Genomic DNA, 20,394 nt, shown 5'->3' on the forward strand with positions numbered 1-20,394 from the left:
AGTAATCTACAGTGTGACTGTGAGCAGGGCTTGTCATAAACAGCAAACTTGTTAACCTGGCTGAGTGCTGCTCATTTGTAACAGAAGTTTTATATTTATAGTATGCTGCTTACAGAGAAAACTGCTGGCAAATGTTGCTATTACAACTTTTATCTTTGGTGTAAATGTACAGTCTTGTCACCTGAATTTCTAATGATTATTTTGTATGGGAGTGAAGCACAGCTTCTCTCTCTGCTTTCAGAAGCAGGACAGACAGCAAACTGGCAAGTTGCCAGCCTGATGTTCCTCTAACAGCTGCCCTTCCACCTTGGGGGTGAATTTCTTCCTATATATTAAGACACTGAGGTAATGATATTGGTGCTGTATTGTATCTCCAGACAGTTGGCTTTGGGGAAATTTGCCTTCTGCAAAAGTTGATTGGTTCACAGATAAACAAAAACATTTCCTAAAGGCTTGCAAGCTTGGTATATGTAAATTATATGCAGCATCCTATTTGAAACTCTGCTGATGCCTGGAGAAACAGATTAGAATACCTGGTGATGTTTTACCTGACCTGTACGTGTTGTGGTTTGTGCCTTTTAGGGCAGAATCTCTACACCAATGAAGGAAACGAGGGGAATCAGGGCTTAAATTTTTAAAAGAGAGAATTTCTGAAATAAGTGCCTAAATAGTTATTTTTCAAGATGTTATTTAAAGAAACTGGTGAGTGACACGGAACCTTGGACAGAAGGAAGTAAAACCCATCTATAAAACCCATCCTTAGAGGAAAGGTTTTCCATTACCTTGTTGCCTTTCATCTGTCTTTGGGATATGTAAGGAATTAGTATCTTGCAGCTGTAACAGTGGTCAGGCTGCCACAGCTCCCTGTCCCAGGTCTGACCCATGGCAGTGCTTGAGCATCCATTCCCAGTAAGGAAAAAGAGTTAGAAATGGGATTTCCTAAAAAGAAGGACAAAAAAAGAAAGATGAGGCAGTACAGGTGTATGGACCAGCCACTGTCTGTGCTCAAGCAACAGTTTTTAATCCCCTTATCCCTCTCCTTTCCCACACCTGTTCCTCCATGAGGCATCTTGGTCCTTCCCTTTCCCTGCCTTTGGTTCTTCCTCTGAACAACCCAGAGTAAGTTTTGTGCAGTCCACACCACTTCCCCCTGCATCCTGGAGCTGCCCTGGGCTCTGATGCTCTGAGCACCTCCAGGGCTGGCTCCCCTGGCCCATGGGGATGGGGCTCTCCTGGGATTTGTATTCCCAAATCACCTGCCTCTGGGCTTCTGCTCCTCAGGGCTTGTGGAGGTGCTCCTGGAGCAGCTGATGGCTGCTGGGATGGACCTGGGAGCAGCCAGGCAGGGTGTGAGTTGAGCTCCCCTCTTTTGTGGGTGTGCAGAACATCTTTCATCAGACATCCAGACAATTTATATTATAAACTGTATTAGACTGAAATAGTTAAATTTCTTGGTTGTTGTTTTTTTTTTTTTACCTTTCTATAGTAGCAATTAATTTTTTTAATGTGTTTTTGATACATTAAGTATCACACCATTTTCTGAGGCAATACTCTAACTAAAAAAATCCATCCTGATTTCCTCTTGCAATTCAGTTTGCCCACAGAAAGCTAATTTGTCATCCCTTAAATACACTTTCTCAGAGAATATAGTTTTCCTGCTACTAAGTAAGTCACTTCATTTAGTTTGGATTTTATAGATTGCTTCTGTATTGCAAGAATATTTTCCAGTTTGACTTTTGGTCTCCAGTGAGCAAAAAACTGCTTTTTCTAATACCTTCTTTGCTATCAGAAATTAAATTTTCTGGCTGGGCGACCATAAAAGAGAAGGCCAATGAAATGGGGGTTGGTAACAGATTATTTTTTCATATGAGGTATATTGGCAGTCAGATGATGGACCTGTAGGAAAGTGAAGGTGACAGAAAGGAGCTTTTTAAAAATAGATTCTTAGAGACTGATAAAGTGACATGCAGTTCTAATTTGTCAAAATATCTAAATTATCAAGAACGTAACATTTCTGCAATTATTTCCTTATTTCATTTCACTTTTCTGTATTTTTGTTGCTTTGGGGGCTGCTGATTGTCTTTTTTTTTTTTTTCTTAGTAAAACGCTTCAGAGAACCAAAGCATGAAAGACGTCCCTGGAGGATATGGTATGTTTCTGTGTGCTTTATTCTTAACATTTTTGTTTCTCAATTTGTGTTACAACTTATGGGAATTCTCGTTTGCATATGATGATTTAAAAAAAAAAAAATTGATGACAAGTCACTGACTGCAAGGAACAGAAGAAATTACCAAAATACATGAGTCAATGAAAAGTTATCTTCTGTGTGTGTCCCAGTGAGCACTTTCTTAGTAAAAACTTCCAGGAATCTCTACAGAGATGTGCACTGAGACATAAAGCTTCAAGCTGTGCTTTTTTCTGAAGATAGAAATTCACCTTTGCCCTAAGATGCATCTGAGCTTCTACAAACTTTCATAAGCTTACAGGAAGTTCTCAGCTGGGCTCAAACAAAATTCTGTTTTTATCCCATTACATATAAGATAGAAAACAGTATGATACAAGATACACACACACATATATATACATGCATATATATATATATAGTTTTATTGCTTTTTAGAAGTTACTGTGTTGTAGCAGTTCCAACATAACCTGTTCTAATTTTGAGACTGGTGTGAATGTTAAGCTGTCATTCCAGTTGCTGGACTTTGGTGACTTAAATTCATCTCATGTAATGCTGCTGTTCATAAATAATCCTGACCATTATTTTATTGAAAAAATAAATACAATCAGCCTCAGCCTGAAATTTGGAGTAGTGCAGTTATAGCTCTTCATTTTCAAGCAGAGAATGTTGTTCTGGGGCTTGGGGATTGTTATTTATAGTATGGTGGACTGATTAGATAAGTAACTCCCTGGCTTCCTGTTTCATCTCCAACACTCTGCCTTCTGTGTTGTACAATGACTGCAGGAGAAAGTTTAAGAGAAAGTTGTTGGAAGGGGAGATTAATTCAGGCATAAAATGTTGTCTGGGTTGGTTTGGATCTTTTTAGACATGGAAACAACAGGCAAAATGGGTGTTGGTCTGTATAAAGAACACATTCTTGCCCACAGAATGCTTTTGACACAGTTTTTATATTCAGCATTTAATAAAGCATCCACTGAAAGTTTTGGTTTTGTGCAAAGAATGATGACAAAAGAACGGTAAGGGCTGGAGCCAGTGCTGAAGCAGCACCTAAGTGTGTTCATTCTGTATTTGCTCCTAAACTCTCATCTGTTCAAGTTCAGACTTCTCTTGCAGTGTGGTCTAAGCTGTTATACTAAGATAAAATTCACTGTGATCACTTCATGCTTTCTGGTGAAAAATATGTTGCCTGTGTATCAAAATACTACAGATGGACCAGCTATTAAATTGTTCACCAAGTATGCAATGAAGATTTTATTTTTGTCTGGGACATGTACTTACTAAAAACGAGTAAACATAAAAGGACTGAAATATCTAGTGAGGATGGGATGCTCATTATTTACAGGAGGTTATTAAAGACTTAGGTAGGTTTAGTGAGGATTAGCTCTTGGATAATGCATATGATCCCAAGAGGATATCCCAAGACTAAATTTACAGTAAGCTTTTGAGTTACTATAAGCTGGTTTGTTGGAAACAACATTCAAGAAAAACAAAAAGATGGAGCAGAATTTAGAATGGAACATTGTTAAATAAACTAGGTACCATGACACTTTATCACTCTGGTGTTCTCGTTTGAAGAAACAATTAATAACTGAGATGGAATTTTAATTAAAATAAATTTGCAATGTCTGACTGCATTGTAAACAGATTTGTGTTAAAACTGTTTTACTCCATACAGGTTTTTAGATACTTCCAAGCAAGCCATAGGGATGTTGTTCATCCACTTCGCAAATGTCTATTTATCAGACCTTACAGAAGAAGACCCTTGTTCACTGTGAGTTTTTAATTTTATGAAAGTTCTCCAGTTGAGTTTGATGGTGTACATGGACAATAATGCAAGTTTTAGAAACCAATTTTCATGGTAAAAATTGATCTCTCTCTTTCAAAATCCTGTGGCTTAAGCTCAGTTAATTAAGGATCCAAGTTCTGTTCTTTTAGTTCATAGCTGGCAGGGCCTGGAAGGCTTTTGCTGGACTATATCTATGTATTTTAGACTGAGGGTAAACTCTTATTCCTTCTTCCTCTCTAACTAAAGAGTGAGAATTTTGGATGCATGCTGTAATATGAAGCTGTTTACTGAAGGAGGAGCTAAAGGAAAATGAATAGAAAGTTGTGTATGCTGACCTCCAACTTCACCATTCACTGCAGCAAGGCTTTAAAGTCAGGTTGCTTTCAGGGATATTTAGCAAAAATCATTCATGCTTGTATTTTTTTTTTCTAAAACCTACATTGACTACTGCAGTCTTGTTTTCATCTTGTTAAAAGCAGGAAATCTTGCTCAGTAGCCAGGCAGTTAGTACAAAAATTAATTTTGCAGTGTCATGCTTGGAGCAGTGTGAGTAAGGAGATAAGCATTTCACTGTCCTATAGCAAGCCTGAAGATTTTATGACTAAGACCTCATCAGGCTCTTTACAGGAACTCCTGAAGCAAATGGTTAATGTTTGGGTTTGCTCTTGATAGGGTTCATGCTCAAAGCAGCTTACACATTCTTGGTAATAGAAGCTGTGAAATTACTTTTAAAAGCTGTAATTTGCCCTTTCAAACCGATCCAGTTCCTTCAGTGGCATCAGCTCACTGCTGCCCTTTGGTAAACAAAGGAGCTACACAGCTCGAGGAATATGGTTGTGTTGCTTCACAAGCTTGTTTCATTTCCCTTCTTCCTCCCTGCTTTCTTTTGTGTTCCTGCATGCTGTAAATGTGCAAGTAAAAACTGCTGCTCTTTTCCCACCACGAAGGAATTTGATAGGCAAAATCCACTTATTTTAACAGACTAACTGTAAAGTTTGAATTCTAATTATAACAGTTTCAATGATACGAGGCAGCACTGTAGGATTTTCCTCAAGAATTTCCTGATGTAAAAACTGGCAGGTGCAAATTGCTTTCATTCCATTTTTATTTATTAAAGTATATATTCAAGTGTGCTTACCAAAGCATCTGTGAAGTTATCAGTGTTTAAAAATAAAGCTCAGTAGTTTATTAGGATATTTTTAATTTAAAATCTTTGTGCTTTGTACTGAGTTTTCAAAATAAAAGCTATACTAATGTGGGTTCTCTGCTACAAATTTTAATACTGTCAACATAACTATTTTCTAATACCACTTTTCATACAAGTGCAACGTGGCACAGACCAAGTGAGAGGATGAGGAAGACACCTATTATTCCCTTTTCTCAGGATAACAAAAATTACAGTGTGGAGCTGTATAATTTCTCAGACAAGGTTGCTGTTCCTCCTGGTTAGCAAAAAAATAGTATGTTGTGATCAACAAAAACCACTCCATTCTAGGGAAAAATACATGTGTGCAAGTGGGTCAGTGTTAGTGAGTGAAAGCAACATTTCTGTCTGTGACTTTAAATAGTAATCATTTTACTCAGCAAATTCAAACATGGATAGTTTTCTGTTCTTTCCTGTTTTGTAGTTCATGGGTTATTTTCAGAGCAAAACCAGAAAATGTAGTTTTAGAAAACACCGTGGTTCACAGCTTGGAAAGAACTACAATCAGAATTTGCCATTTGTTAGTTTGGGAATGTAGTGCTGTAATTCAGGCAGGTGTGTGATAATATCAGAGCTGATAAAACATCTGTTAAAACTCCTTGACAGATGAGTTGTTGTTTGAAGAATATTAAATAGAAAAAACAGCCACTGCTCTTCTTCTGTAATGCAAGGTTGTCAGCTGGCTGGATGTGGAACCCCAGGAAGTTTGTATGAACCCCCCAGTCTCTTACCCTCTGAACTCTCAAAATGCATTTATCTGATAGTGGCAGCAACAGTGGTGTTTGTGCCTGTGGAGCAGTTTCACACAAGCAGGGTTAAGGCAGTGGATCCCCAAATGAGAGTGTTGCCTGCCTGTGGTGAGCCTGATGTGCTTGGGAGTATCAGGAGTACTTGGCCTGGGCCATAATTTGATGTGAAATAGGTGCTGGCACATCTCTCCTCCCTGCTCCTGCTGGCTGCCTTCCTGCTGTAGACTTAGAGCAGCCCCTTGTGGCCTTGAATTGACTTGTGGAGACTTGTAATTGCTGTTTCCTCTGCCAAACCTTCATTTTAATGTTTGTCTAATGGGAAATTCATTAAAACTCCAGTTTGATGCACTGCTATTAGAATTTTTTTTTTTTTTTTTTTTTTAAGTTTAAGGGTAGGTCTTGGCTTAAGCAGGTCATGTTCACTTCGGTTTTATTTTTGAGCTGCTCTTGATTGGGATTTTTCAGGTCAGAACAGCTCTTCCCTTACTATTTTGAATGCATGGATTCTGTCTTTGCTCTCCTCTTTCTGGTAGCATTTTGTCCACATATATTTGCTTCCACAGCCAGCAGCAGCCCATTGATCTCTGGTTTTCTTTTTTTATCTCTGCAGATAGTTTTTATAGTCTCTAGAGTTTATCTGAAGTATTTGGAGTTACCAAGTAAGAATCTCAGTAATGGGGATTTACTGTGTCTTATAGCTGGCTCTGCCAGCTGCTGCTTTGGTCAGCTAAAATCAGTCATAGCAGATAAAACAAACTGACTTAAAAAATACTTGAATTTCAGCTGAACCATTTCATGACTATAAAAATTAATTTGAAACCCGTAGTAATCTCTCGTTTCTTGAAGCATAGGTAAGATCTCAGAAGCTCTGCTTGAAACAATAAAATCAGTAGTGCAGTGCTTGTGTGTCCATTAAGAGGTCACTTATTAGGCTTTTTTTTCTAGGAAGGCTTCTTTAGTTTCAAATATTCAGTGGACAAGAACAGAAGTACAATTAAATAAATATTTTTTTTCCCTAACAATAAGTAATTTGGCCCAGATACTGACTGTGTTCTCTAGGAATTCCACTGCTCATTGTTGAGGCTAAGCAAGAAAAGCTGCGTAGTTGCAGTGTCTTTCCCTCTCAGAATGAAAGTGTTTTGTGTTGGTTTTCTTAGCTTCAAATTACTTGGTGTCTATAAGGTAATTTCTCTCTCTCTGTTCCTTTTCCTTTCATGCCTTTGGTTTTATTCAAATACAGGTTTTCCCTGCAGAATGAACTGAGCACTGGTAAAAAGGAAATCTGATTTTAATTTAGTGGAATATAATAGATATTTGCGTTTTTATAGAGTATGCACACACATGCACCAGAGCTTATTAAAACAGAAGTTGGGGCTTAAAGTACAGAAGCAAAATGTTAAGACTCTTCTAAAACTATTTAAATTTTAGTCTGACTTTGCATAGTACTTACACAAGTGGGTAAAAATCATTATCCACAGTACTCTGGCTCCTCAATGAACATACAGATTTTTTACCAGTCATGGTGCTGAAACAGACCGAATTTGTGGAAAAAGGACCCTTGCTCCTTGCTTTCTTTTACATTTTTCTTTCAGGTATCTTATCAACTTCTTGTTAGATGCCACCTTAGGAATGCTGTTAATCTACATTGGTATTCGTGCAGTCAGCAGCATCGTGGAGTGGCAGCAGTGGGAGTCCCTTCGCTTTGGTGAATATGGTAAATGTTTCTCTTCTTCCACTAAATGATTTTCAGGATAGAATCTTAGAATATTTCAGCAAGTAATTAACTTGTAAAATCATTATAGAATGATTATAATTCTGTATCTCAGCATGTACCTTCTGTGTTAGAAAGCTCAACAAATTTCTATGTATTTAGTGAGTTTGAAACAACTGATTGAGTATTTTTTTTTAGGAATGATTGAACAAATTATGATACTGGCTCATGGAAAAAATAACAGCATGATAAATTTACTATGAAACACTTTTAAATAAGTGATAGCTGGCAAGTCATTTCCTATTAAGGCTTTCACTGAAGCACATGCCATTGTCTGAAGATATGGGCTAAGAATTCTGCCAGCCCTCTTTAAAATAAACAGGCACATACCATGAGTGAGGAGAATGGCAGGATGATGGCCTGAGCTTGTCTGCAAGTAATGACCACTCAAACTCCTGCACATCTTTCATAAAGGCTGAGGGACAGGCCAGTGAAATCAATTTCTTGTAATGTTGGGGAGTTTATCTTCATGTTGCTGATCTTCAGAAACTGTGGATTTGCAGGTGCAGTTGAGGATGGTACATATTCAACATCAACATTTAATTCTCTTCAACCTGTTACTTTCAGATTGCTTAGTCTGCCTGGCTGGGAATAAAAGTTCTGTATAGATGCTAAAATATTTATTTGAGGCTCTTTGAGATAGGAAGTGGGGAGAGGTTGCCTTCTAAGAGAGCTGTGGCTCTCTTTTTAGCAGAGAAAAAACAAACTAAACAAACCCATGCTTTTTTTTTGAGGGGGGGGGGGGAAATGTTTAAGTTTGTCTAACAATATAAAAGCTTTCACAGCAGTTTCATAATTATCAGTGGTAGATATTTTGGTTTTGTAGGTTTGTTTGTTTGCTTTTAAGGATCCTAAGTCTTTAACAGAATTAAGAATAAATAAAGGCCATGCCAAGTTGAAGTGCTTTAAAAGCTTGAGAAGTTTACAAATAAATCAAGTAGCATGAATTGCTATTTGCTTTAATGTCAAAGTTTTAGAATAGAGATTATAACAAGCTTCTGTCTTAGGAGAAATTACTGTCTTTATAGTATTAGGGCATATTTTGTTAGATTAATATAGATTTAATGTGTATCTCTTAGGGTACAGTTTATAACCATTAAGCTGCTTAAATCAGCACTGCCATGACCCGGTTTATCTGCTGTTTTCCTGCATGCCAGAGTCCACTGTTCCTTGGACTGGTTCATTTCTGACTCAGGAACTGATTCAGAGAGCTAAAAGTTGAGGAAAATTCACCATATGTAGAAAAGTAAATAGTTATTCCAGATAAATCCTCAGAGTTGGGTCTCCTAAGGGATTAGGTAAGCACCAGTGCCTGGGGAAGGGCAAGGAAAGGGCTGAGACATTGCTGAGCTACACCTTCTGATTGAGCTTTGAGACCTGTTGCCCACAGTCTTTTTTTCTGATTGTTGATTTGGCTTGAAGCCATTCAAAGATGTTTGAACAGCTTTCAGCCCATATAAAACTTGCTTTCCACTCAGAGAAAGAAGCCTTTGTGTATCTGTTATGATTGTTGGTAGGGACTTGTAGTCATGTCAAATACTAGATTTTATTTTTTCCTACTGGTATTGTTTTTTCCTGTGTAATCTGTTTACCTCTGGCATTTGAGTGTCCTTCTAACAATAAGTGGCCTCTGTGGAGGGGGAGATGTGGGAAGTGTATTCACTCCCCTAAAATTTGTCTCTCTCTTACGGAATTCCAAAATGAACCTCTTTTTATTTTAGTTGGTTAGGAGGCATCTGTGACTGCAGTAACCAAGCTCTTAACAAATGCATTTGTTACTTGGGGTCTGGTGTGGAAGTGTTCTGTGACTGATTGTCATTTTGAACTAGGAGATCTGAAATGCCTTGTTTATCAAATTTCTTATTGTGTATTTTAAATTATTTATTTCTTTAGTTAGTTGTTCTTTCCTTTCCACTAACAAATCATTTTATTAGTGGCTACCTTCTTTTTCTGTATCTTCATTAACGTGTTACCTTGACCTTAGCATGTTGGTTTTTTAATCAAGCTATCATAGGGACTGTTAAAAAGAATACTCTAAATTTGTGTTTCCAATAATCATCTGGGAGGAGCTTCTGGTATAGAGAGAACTAGATAGCTGATGGAAAGCTCTTAGCAGTGGCTGTGCAGTGAGGTTGGACCCTAAGCAAGAAATCTGTCTAAAAGGGATGAGTTGCTTTGGATTGTTTGCTGCCCTCTTCTGTTAAGTACTACTGATTTCCCTGAAGTGAACCCCCACAGTTTATTTTAAATTTTTCACTTTGGCCCTAAGAAAACTCTTGTCTTATTTTTAAGAAGGTTCTTTAAAATAGAGGAAAGGTGGAAAAGGGGACTAAAATGCAGTCCTGTGGGGTCACAAGTTTAAATGTAGTATTTTGAAGTTACATCTGGATATTTAGCATACACGGGTGCTGAGGTGTCTGCTTGTTAAAAGGTATCAGAGACTTCTGCCCTTCTATCTGTAGTACCAAGTCCTCAGGTAGAGAGATCAGTTTGATTTCACTTTTTTTGCAAGTGTGGGAAAACAAACAAAAGCCCCTGCAAAGACTAAGTTGTGTCTTTTGATTGAGTGATGTTGTTTGTGTTCTAGAGCCTAAATAATCATTTGTCTCAAGTTAATTCTCACTGTGAGCTCATTTCCCTTCTTAGCTCTATTACTTGATCCCTGGTGATTCACTGCTTGAAGCTGTCACAAAAATAGCAGTGTCCTGCTTGTTTTAAAAGCCTTCTCTTTATATGGAGGATAGTTTCAAAGCAAATTTGCCTCAAGGAAAGAATGGATACCAAAATATCAGCATTCATAAATGGTTGCTGTTCATACAAGGAAACAGCACTGCACGCTGATTTATGAAAAAAGTAGCGTGGCGTTCCCTGGAGAGTTTTTGTGTCAGAACTTAAAATTTTATCACATTTGTCTCCGTATTTCTGGTTTTATATTTTCTGATTTGTTACGTCAGCAGTTGGACTTTAAGACAAGTGCAGAATCAGTTCATGTATTTGAGTAAGTGAAGAGGAGAAAAGCAGTCATGATCTGCACTGAAAAGAATGTTCCCTGTGTTCTCTTTCCCTTCTTGTCTTAGGCTACTTTAGCTCCTGCATGTAGAAAACAGGTGATTAAATCCTTCTTGGTGACAAGGAATTCTGTTGGCAATTAAATGGTGCTGTGGTCTTTTTGCTTGTCTTTGCTTCTCAGATGAAAAAGCTTAGAAATTGTGTTTGACACCTCTTTATCCTCTAGCTCTTTGCAACTTGCAGAGGAACTTACCTACAGCCCTACAGGGTAGACAGCACTTTAAACCTTTTTAAGCATTAATTTTTGAGTAGTTCTCTGAGCTGGCATTTACTAAGACAATTTTTCAGGATTTGAGGAACAGAGAGAAATTACAGGGTAATCACAGGTATTTTGTTCCAAGAGTTGTCTATAAACTGTCTTCCATAAAATGGCTGATGAAAGCAGTGTACACCGGTACAGACTGGGTTTCCATTGCCCAGCACTTGCAAAAAATGCTGCTACAGTTGTCACTGATGGGGATTCAAAATTTTTCAGTTTCAGTCTTAATGCAGTTTTGGAGCAACAAAATTTCTACTGAATTGCTGGCTTATTTTAGACATGTAATTTACACATGATGGGTATAAAATCAGAATTTAAGAGAGGCTGTCAGAGACTTCAGAAATTAAATTAGAGCTTTTTGACATCAACATTAACTTCCAAGTTCTAATTTGCAGTTCTGCACTGAGTCTGTGAAGGGACAAATGGCCCGTGTGTTCTGGGGAGAACATCCTGGATGTGGTGATGTCATTAACTTCTACTTTTTTCTCTGAATTGCCTAGTTTGTAAAATCATAGAAAAAATCTGGTTGGAGAGGATCTCCAGAGGTCATATAATCCAGCCTCCTGCTCAGAGCAGGGTTAACTTCAAAGCAAAAATAAGATGTTCACAGCATGATCCAGACCAGCTTTTAATTCATCCATGGTTTGAGATTCAGTAACCCCTCTGAACAACCTGCTCCAGTCCTTAACCCAAAAAAACATCATGGAACAAAGCATTTGTTGGTGATAGTGCACAACACATGTATGGAGTGTCACAGTTTTTGGACATACAAAGATCTGTTACAGAGTTGGAATAGCTGCAAAATTACTGTAGCTGTCTTTGCTTTTAGGAACTAGAAATGGATTGGAAAAGAGCTTAGAATAAAATGGTAAAATTTTAGTGTCTGAAGCTAAAGATAAATTATTTTTTCCATATTTGATAGTTAGTGAAGAAATCTAAATAAATTTTAAAATGTGGACTACAGAAATGAATTGCAAAAATTTATTTCTCAGATTCAGGCCTCAGAAGAATCATGGTTGCCATATGGCTACAACAGAAGCCATAAGCTGCAGTATATAATTGTAACACTTGAGCTTTTTAACCATTTTCCTCTTGGATGATAGAGCATTGATAGCTGTCTCTTTACTGTAAAACTTGTTTAGAAAGTTTTTGTTGTTTTGGACTCCAGTCTGATTTATGAATTTCTCTTTGTAGCATTTAAGCAGCCAGCAGTAAATCTCAAGACTATTCCCAAGTATTAAGACTTGAAAGCCTTTCAGAAATGTTCCAGAAAAGGAAGTAGCAACTATCTGTTGTGCATTACAAATACATAAAGGCATCTGAATTTCCATTGCCCATTAATCATCCCTAGGCTAAAAGTTTTAAGCTTCCTTTGAAGATATTAAAGAAAACTACCATGAAGACTAAAGAGCTCACACACTCCTTCAAGGCTTGCTTTTTGTTTCCAATGAAGTGCTGCTTTAAGCTCACCTGCAAAGCTTGTTAGGCATAACAGTCCTCTTTTTCCTTGTTTTGTTTTTTTTACCTTTTTTTACTCTCTGCTTTCACAGAGTATAATACATAAGTTTTCATATTGAAATATTTCTGGTCTTCATTCTGTCCTAGCAGGTAACTTTATGTGCTCAGGTTTTCCCTCTGACACAGTGGGGTGCAGTTTTTGTTCAATTAAAGTTTTTGTAGCAGCTCTTGCATCTGTTGCTTTACTGATGATTGGTTACTTATGGTAAGTGACTTGCAGAGAGGAAAAATATGTTCAAGACAGCCTAGGGAGAAGGGCAGAAATCATCGTGCTTCTGCTGAGACTGAAGGGATGGATGTTTTTGCCCAGTTATGTTTCCCTTAAGTTTTCCATTTTAAGAAACTTAATGCACTGTAACAACGGTCAAAAATAACAATTTAATGAGAAACAACTGTAACACAACTGTTCTGTCTTGCTTTCATCAGATTGTGTAAAATAGTGAGTGCATAACTGAATCAGATAAGTCCTGTTATAGTCTGGTACTTTTGGAAAATTGGGGTGATGCTGCTTTCCTAAAATGTTTACAGTGAAATAAAATCAACCCTATGCCTGTACTGAACCTTTCCTCTTTCCTGCAGGTGACCCACTGCAGTGCAGTGCTTGGATGGGCCAGTGTGCTCTGTACATAATGATTATGACATTTGAGAAAACCATAATCATTATAGTGCTGCTTATACCTCAGTGGAAGGAGGTTTGTATTTTTACAGCATTTTATAGAAAAATGAATTTCAGGTGATGTCTGTAAAGCAATAAACTTCTAGAAGTGTTTATGGCTTTGGCTCAGGCATCTTAACTGTCTACAGTGCATGCTGTTCAGCTGCCCTAGTGGTGTGTTCTTTGAGCTTCATTAAGATTCTGCTCAATAGGCTTTCTGGGCACCATTGCCAGCAATATTCTATCATTTCTTTGGGGGGGTTTATAAATGCAGTATATAAAATTTTACTCTCTCTTCTTGTCTGAGTGCTCTTTAAATTACTAAGTGTTTCTTAATTCTTTAGCCCTTACTTAAAGCTATTTTTTATTGCTTTTTATAGTATTCTAAATAATTTATTCCTGACCTTTTTGACTGATTTAAACTGTAGGATTTTATTAATTTGCAGTGGATTACTGAAGTCATTGCTGATGACTGGATAAATATTTATTTTGATAGAATCTGCTTAATGTAATATTCAAATTGATGATGCATGGTGTTACAGCCCATTAAAACCAGGGAGTTCCTGTTTTATGCTCTGGACTACTTTGGTAATGTCCTCTCCTGACTGTGTATTTTGTGAAACACTGTCTGTTTAAATTTCTTAAAAATGGAACTACAAACATGTTTCTGGGGAGCACGGAGCTCTAAAATGCTCAAGATTATTCTAGAACAGTTATTCAGATTTCTGTAAACAAAAATGACAGAAGTTTCTTGCCAGCCCTGCTCACTTAGCTGTGGTAATTTACAAGTTTTCCCAAGTACTTTCCTTTTCTACAAAGCTGTCCTTTTTTGGTTTCGTATGAATTATTTCTGTAGTGCTGGCTAATACATGAGCAATTGCAAGTATTAACCCAGTTATGTGCAAATGCTGCTGTGATCTGAACTTAATTCTTTTCTTTTCACAGGTAGCTTTATTGAATCCTATAGAGAACCCCCAGTTGGAGCTGGCTATCGTCATGCTGATAGTTCCCTTCTTTGTTAATGTTAGTACAACCTGCACACTTCTGTGAGATGTTTACTTTGATATCTTTCTGCCATGTGTTAATTAATTAACATTAGTTCTTAAAGCACAGTGTGCCTGAGTGCTTTAGTTAATTTCTAAAGAGGAAGGGCATTAAAGAATGGATAAAATATTTGGATATTTAGATTTTACAAAGCTGAAATCCATATTGAGCTAAAAGATCAGGCTTAGGAGAGGTGCAGAAATGCATCATAGGCCCCTTTGGGCTGGTGACTTAAGTGGATTGGATAAAATACTAATATAGAAGTTATAAAATTACAATGAAATTTACTTTAGGAACTAATTGGTCTACTGATGGCTGTATCCTATGTCCAGCTAGTAGTGTCTGGCCTGATGGAGCTGAGGAAAAGGGCAAGTTGCACAATCCTCCTTCCCAAAATGTACTTACTGTTCCAGTAATCTGGGATTTAGGGACCAGGGCCAGAGACTTTGGGTGTCCTTGCATTTAGTAACTGTTGGTGATTTTTATTTTTTTTTTTAAATTTCATTAATTTGTTAAAGGATGCATTTTGAGACCGAAAAGTCTGTCTGCCTAAACTGTTCACATTTCCATATGAAGAGTTCATATATGATCTTTTCTACAATGGAATGAAGTAGCTGTGTTCTAGAGCATTCATGTAATGTACAAGAAACTGTGTGCCTTAAAAAAACGGTTTGGCCAATTCAGGATTTTTGTGGCTTTTTTTTAGTTCTGCCCCTATAGTGACCATACTACTCTGAGGAAAACTGAACTGTCATTTTCCCTTCTCTTTAACAGGCATTCATGTTCTGGGTAGTAGATAATTTTCTTATGAAGAAAGGGAAGACAAAAGCTAAACTGGAAGAAAAGGAAGCAGGACAAGATTCAAGAAATGGAAGTAAAGTCCGCTACAGGAGGGCAGCATCACATGAAGAGTCAGAGTCAGAAGTATGTAGATTTAACCATTGCAGTATCACTCCAGTTCATCACTCAGGGCAGTGACTTAATTGTAATTCTGTCAATTTAGTTTTTATTTTTCCTGCATGTGCCTCCAAGAGTAGTTCCTAGCATTTGTAGCTGAAAACCAGTTCAGATAAATGGCATTGTTGTCTCACTTGTGGTCGTTAATTTCCTTCCAGATGGGCAGGGAGCCATTAGAATGTATTTAAACATCATGTTCAAATGCTTCTAAAAAAACTACACAGAGTACAAAATTAACAGACAATTCTAATTCCAAGAGAGGTTAAATAAAGTGAGATGAAGCTAGTCAAGGCAACTGGTCTGATTTTGGAGAAGCATTTATATTCTTGCCTGAGCATAATTTTATTCTAAATTATATTAAGTGGGCATTTTTCAGTTCCCCTGGAGGATGGCCAATACTTTGAAGGTAAGGTGTTTTACCTTTAGTTGGATAATGAAACTTTTCTGCATTATGGACAGTACTGTTTATAAGTTTTTTTTTTAATGAAACGCCTGCTCTATTACCAGTGTGACTAGAGAGCTTATACATTCTCTCATTTTAACAGCAAGCCCCTCCCTTCTGTTCTGGAGGTGCTAGAATAATTTCTTTGAGCTTAGTCAGTGGCTGTAGTAGTGATTAATACACACATATCCTTCTTTGAAGCTTACTGGAGGTTCCAGATAGAGGGTGTGTGATGTTTTTTAATATACTGGCAGTAAATCTTAATTATGTTCTGTAAGCTGTTTCTTGAGCAAATAATGAGGTGCTTTGCAAGCATAAAGGAACTGAAATGTTAGAAGTAGAATAAAGAAAGAGTATGACATCAATCGATGTTATTTAGATGCCATAATTTTTTTTCAGATCCTTATTTCAGCAGATGATGAGATGGAGGAATCAGACACTGAGGAGGACCTGCGTAGACTGACCAACTTGAAGCCCATTAAGAAAAAGAAGCATCGTTTTGGTCTGCCTGTATGACACATTCCCTGACCTGTGTATTTGCAGGTTTCGTGGCAAAAACTTCAGTCAGTGGGTTTTAATGTTGCAATTGCATCTCCCTTTTCATACAGACTGACTTAAAAGCAAGGTCTGCCAACAGAATGGAAACGGTTGGAAGACTCCCAGTTCAGTTGCACTACAGACACACTGACCAATTATGCAAGAATGTCTTTTCCTCACATGTGCAAAACATGGTGTTGTGAAGGACGAGTCTCTAAGGGAATTTGTGTCTGACATTTTGGAGAAGATGATAGGAAACAGATCCAGCAATCTGTCACTTACGGCTACTGGTGATACAGCTGTAAGATGTTCTCAAAAAGGCATCAGAATCAACCAAGCTAAAGGAGTGTTTTATTACTAAAACTGGCTTTTGCAGCATAATTACCTAGAGCAGAATAGTTTAAGGTTACAAGCTGTAACTTAACATTATTTTTTTAAGTGCAAATGTTTACTTGCTACCGGGTACCTATGGAACTAATAGGTGGAACAAAGATTTTTTTTTTTTCCCAAGTCTCTTCAAATCTATTTTATATTTAAGTTATATTTTCATACAGTTGTATTTAAAGATTCTCATTGTCAGAGAAAAGGGTGTAGTTCCCTTTTTCTTGTGCAGAACAGGTCTAAAGATTTTTAGTGAAAATCTTATTTATCCTTGTGTCCTGGTTTGACAAAGGGATTGCAAAGGGAAAAGCTCTCTGTCACTGCTGAAGTCACCAAATATCACTAAAAATGCAGTCCTAAGTGTGCTTTTGACCACATAATTTGAAAATACCTGTTGAATAGGAGGTTGTGTTTGTGTATTTGACAAACATGCACTTTAGTGTGTAACAAAAATCTGCTGTGATAGGTTATTTGTGAAATTAATATCTATGGATAACTAATTATTTCTGTTTCTGTGAGTCTCTCATGAGTCTCTCAAATGACCCAAAAGAGATGAAACATTTCTTTTCCTCATAAAGGGCCTGCAGTACAGGACCATGACCTGACTGAAGCAGCTGTGCTACAATATTGCAAATAATTCTACCCCTTTTTGTTGGAAAAGCAATATCCTATTTAATGTGCTTTAAACAGAAAAAAAATTCTCCTGGTAATTTTCATAAAGTTCAGTTATCCTTCAGTATTAAAAAACAAAAAAAAAAAAGCCCTAATAGGTATGGTACCATTGTTACTACAGAATTTTTGTGATCTTTCAGTGTCTTCTGATAACTGACAACACATGCTTATCTGAAACCTAGCAGACATGTTTTCAGTGGCATCCTTTTCCTTTGCATAGTTTCTAAATTATGGTTTCCAGTCATTTAGATGGGAACAGCTTTCCTTGCTTAGCTAAACCTTGTACAGGACAAGGTGATGTGTCAAAAAAGTGACAACAGAGACCGTAAGTGCAAATCTGTTGTAGTATCTGGACATCAGAAATGTTCCAAGCCTTAAACCAAACAGTTTCCTTGGAAAACTGCTCAGAACTTTTTAAGATTTTTTACATTTTTTATAGATTTACTAGGTCTTAATGTGATTTGTTATCCAGACCACTTAAATGGGGTTCTTGGGCCTTAGTAAATACTGAACTGTGCGCTCCTGTACTTATTTTCACTATTCCAGCATTCCTTTTCACTGCTTGGCTGCCACGGTGGACACAGGTTCTGAACTTCAGCTACACCTCAGTGTGTCCAGCCAGCTAGAAGGGACATTTTACCAAACCTGATGTTTGTGAGTTTAGTTGAGCCACTGATGACCTCTGTTACTGTGCACTGAAATGTAATAACTGCAATAAGTTTAAGTACTAGTGTTTCTTTTAGACTAAATCTAGAAACTAATGACAATGAAAGTTTAATTGAGTTATTCTGAAATGGGGGTGGGAGGGTGGGGAAATGTCCCTAATCAGTGTTGCCTCTGGTTTAGTTTTTTTGGGTTTTTCTCATTGATTGTGTGACTTGTGTCTTCTCTTGACTGTTTATTACTGGGCAGGCGCTTATCTCCAAAAGCACAGTACTTCAAGGAATTAATTTTCATCAACAGAATAGTCTCAAACAGCTCACTTTTCCAAAGGGATTTAAGAACTAGGGCTGCCTCTTGTAAGTAAATGTCAGCATTTATTTTTTTAGCAGAGGACTTGTTTTATTTCAGATAGTGAAATAAAGCTATTCAACATATGCTGCATCCACTGCACAGCCACCACTATCCTCAGCACACATCAGAGATAACTGAGCAGCGCACACAAATTTAACTACAAGCTTTCACTTTATCTTCCTTTACCCTCCTTTTCTCCAGTTAGTTAAATTATCAAAATTATTTCCAGTCTCACGTTTAGTCTGTGAAGTGTCAGTATAAAATTATGGCCTTAATCATGTAGAAATACTTGTTTTGAGCAGACCTCAAACTTAATCACCAAGTACAAAACAGTGTAAAGCACTATGGAGCAGTTTCTTGAAGATGGTTATGGCAAAGATATGTGAATGCCTAATTTTTCCTGTCTTAAGTGCTTAAATGTCACTTGGTTTGAGATTTTGATATATGCCTGGCAAGATGATGTAGTAAAGCACTATTAGCCAAAGAGAGAAGTATTTTAAAATACCACAGTAGTAACGAGAGGAGCATATCTTCAAAGGGGAAAAACAGCTCTGATTTTACTAAGGTAAAAATTCTATTCACAACCTTCACCAAATGGTAAAAACTTGGATTTTTTTTCTGTTCATTCTTTGTTGCCATGTGAAAGAGATGAAAAACATCAAATTGGCAGTTCTCCTCTTTGTTATATAAAAATTGGAATTCTTGCAGTAGGACAAGTGCTCTTGTGTGAAGAGCTTGCATGTGTGAGAAGTATGTGCCTAGTGCTTCACTATGTCTTACTGTTTGCTGAAATGTATTGGCAGTACAGCCTGAAATAATAAAATTTTCATAGAGTGGATTCAGTAATAACATTACAACCTGATGACCTTTGCATTATCCTCAGATTGTCTCTAAATTTATGCCTGGTAAACATACTTCAGGGCAACTCATAGCAAAGGTTTAATTCAGGCTGTGTTTAAGAAGATGTGATTCTGTTAAATGAAAATAAGCTATGTAGTATATGCCAAAGTAAGAGAAAGGGATTTTAATTTATAGATGAGACACAGAAGCATTGTTGGAGATCAAATTTACCCCAAATGGCCAACCTTAATGTGTTCAGTGTTTCTAGTATCTGACCTGTGACACATCTGCATAAACTTAAAACACTGATATTGTCTAATATGTGGTTTTCAAGTTCTGGCTTTAATATGTTCAGGTCCCCTCGTCTTACTTCAAGTAGGTAAATGCTGTATGTTATTGTTGCTAACTAAAATGTACTATAGCTTTTCTTCAGGGAAAACTCAGAAATTGAGTTGCAAATTAGAGCAATGCAAAGTGATCCCTCCCAGGTTTCTGCTCCGTTTCCAGCTGTGCCTGGGGAGGGAGGTGTGGGCTCTCCCACTTCGCACTCCCGAGCATCACAAGGAATTTCTGCCACTGTGCTTGACTTAACCCCTGTTTGCAACTTTGCTGTGCTTTGTACAGGAGAAACCAATAAAGAAAGTGAATTAATTCGGCAACATCAAGTGAGAGTAGATCTACAGCACAGGTGTGCAAACTTTTTAAGGTAGCTTCCAGTTCAGTTACTGAAAATGACTACTATGGTTTTACAAAGTAAAACTGCAGTATCTTTAAAAAAGGGACTCTTTTGTAGGTATTCTTGTCTTGCGTGGGTATCCGTCTCAACCTGAATGTTGGGTTTGTTTGTAAGTAATTTCAGAGTATAGGCTGTGTGAGCAAAACCAACAGCTGCATTCTGCTGCCCTCTGTTTGGACCATGTTGTTTAATCAGTTGTGTTACCTTAAACTCCTAAGGGTATCTGATGTAATTACGTTGTATAATGGTTTACAATAAAGTTTGACTTATTACAGATTTTTACACTTGTTTTATCCTTGTTCTGTTTAAAAGTGCACGTTTCAATGTTTATGCTGTTGTGGGAAGCAGGTTTTGCACCTGGCATTAAACTTCAGAACTGCAGATCTAATTTTGTGCACTCTTGTGTAGGTGTAACTTTCAGTATATTCATTTACTTCAACAGTAAGTCTCATTTCAGTTGGAGGGACAGTTATTCTTAAGTAGCAAATCTTGTTTAAGACTGCAAGAATCTGTGCAAGCTCCTCTTTGATCTGTTCCTTGAGGAGGGTTTTTACCCTCTGTTTGTGCACACGTGG

The 20,394-nt window shown here is 37.3% G+C and overlaps 1 protein-coding gene across 1 annotated transcript in view; it reads left to right on the forward strand.

The window, feature by feature from the left end:
• Positions 1–20,101, forward strand: part of STIMATE (STIM activating enhancer) — a 33,230-nt gene extending 13,129 nt beyond the window's left edge. The window contains exons 2-8 of the mRNA XM_071755674.1: positions 2,101–2,149; positions 3,861–3,956; positions 7,517–7,638; positions 13,121–13,233; positions 14,142–14,219; positions 15,015–15,164; positions 16,039–20,101. Of these exons, the coding sequence (XP_071611775.1) occupies positions 2,101–2,149; positions 3,861–3,956; positions 7,517–7,638; positions 13,121–13,233; positions 14,142–14,219; positions 15,015–15,164; positions 16,039–16,155 (725 nt within the window). The 3' untranslated portion in view covers positions 16,156–20,101. The remainder of the gene's footprint in view (positions 1–2,100; positions 2,150–3,860; positions 3,957–7,516; positions 7,639–13,120; positions 13,234–14,141; positions 14,220–15,014; positions 15,165–16,038) is intronic.
• The last annotated feature ends 293 nt before the right edge of the window (positions 20,102–20,394 follow it).

Source organism: Heliangelus exortis, chromosome 12 (genome assembly GCF_036169615.1).
Source record: "Heliangelus exortis chromosome 12, bHelExo1.hap1, whole genome shotgun sequence".
Taxonomy (NCBI): Eukaryota; Metazoa; Chordata; class Aves; order Apodiformes; family Trochilidae; genus Heliangelus; species Heliangelus exortis.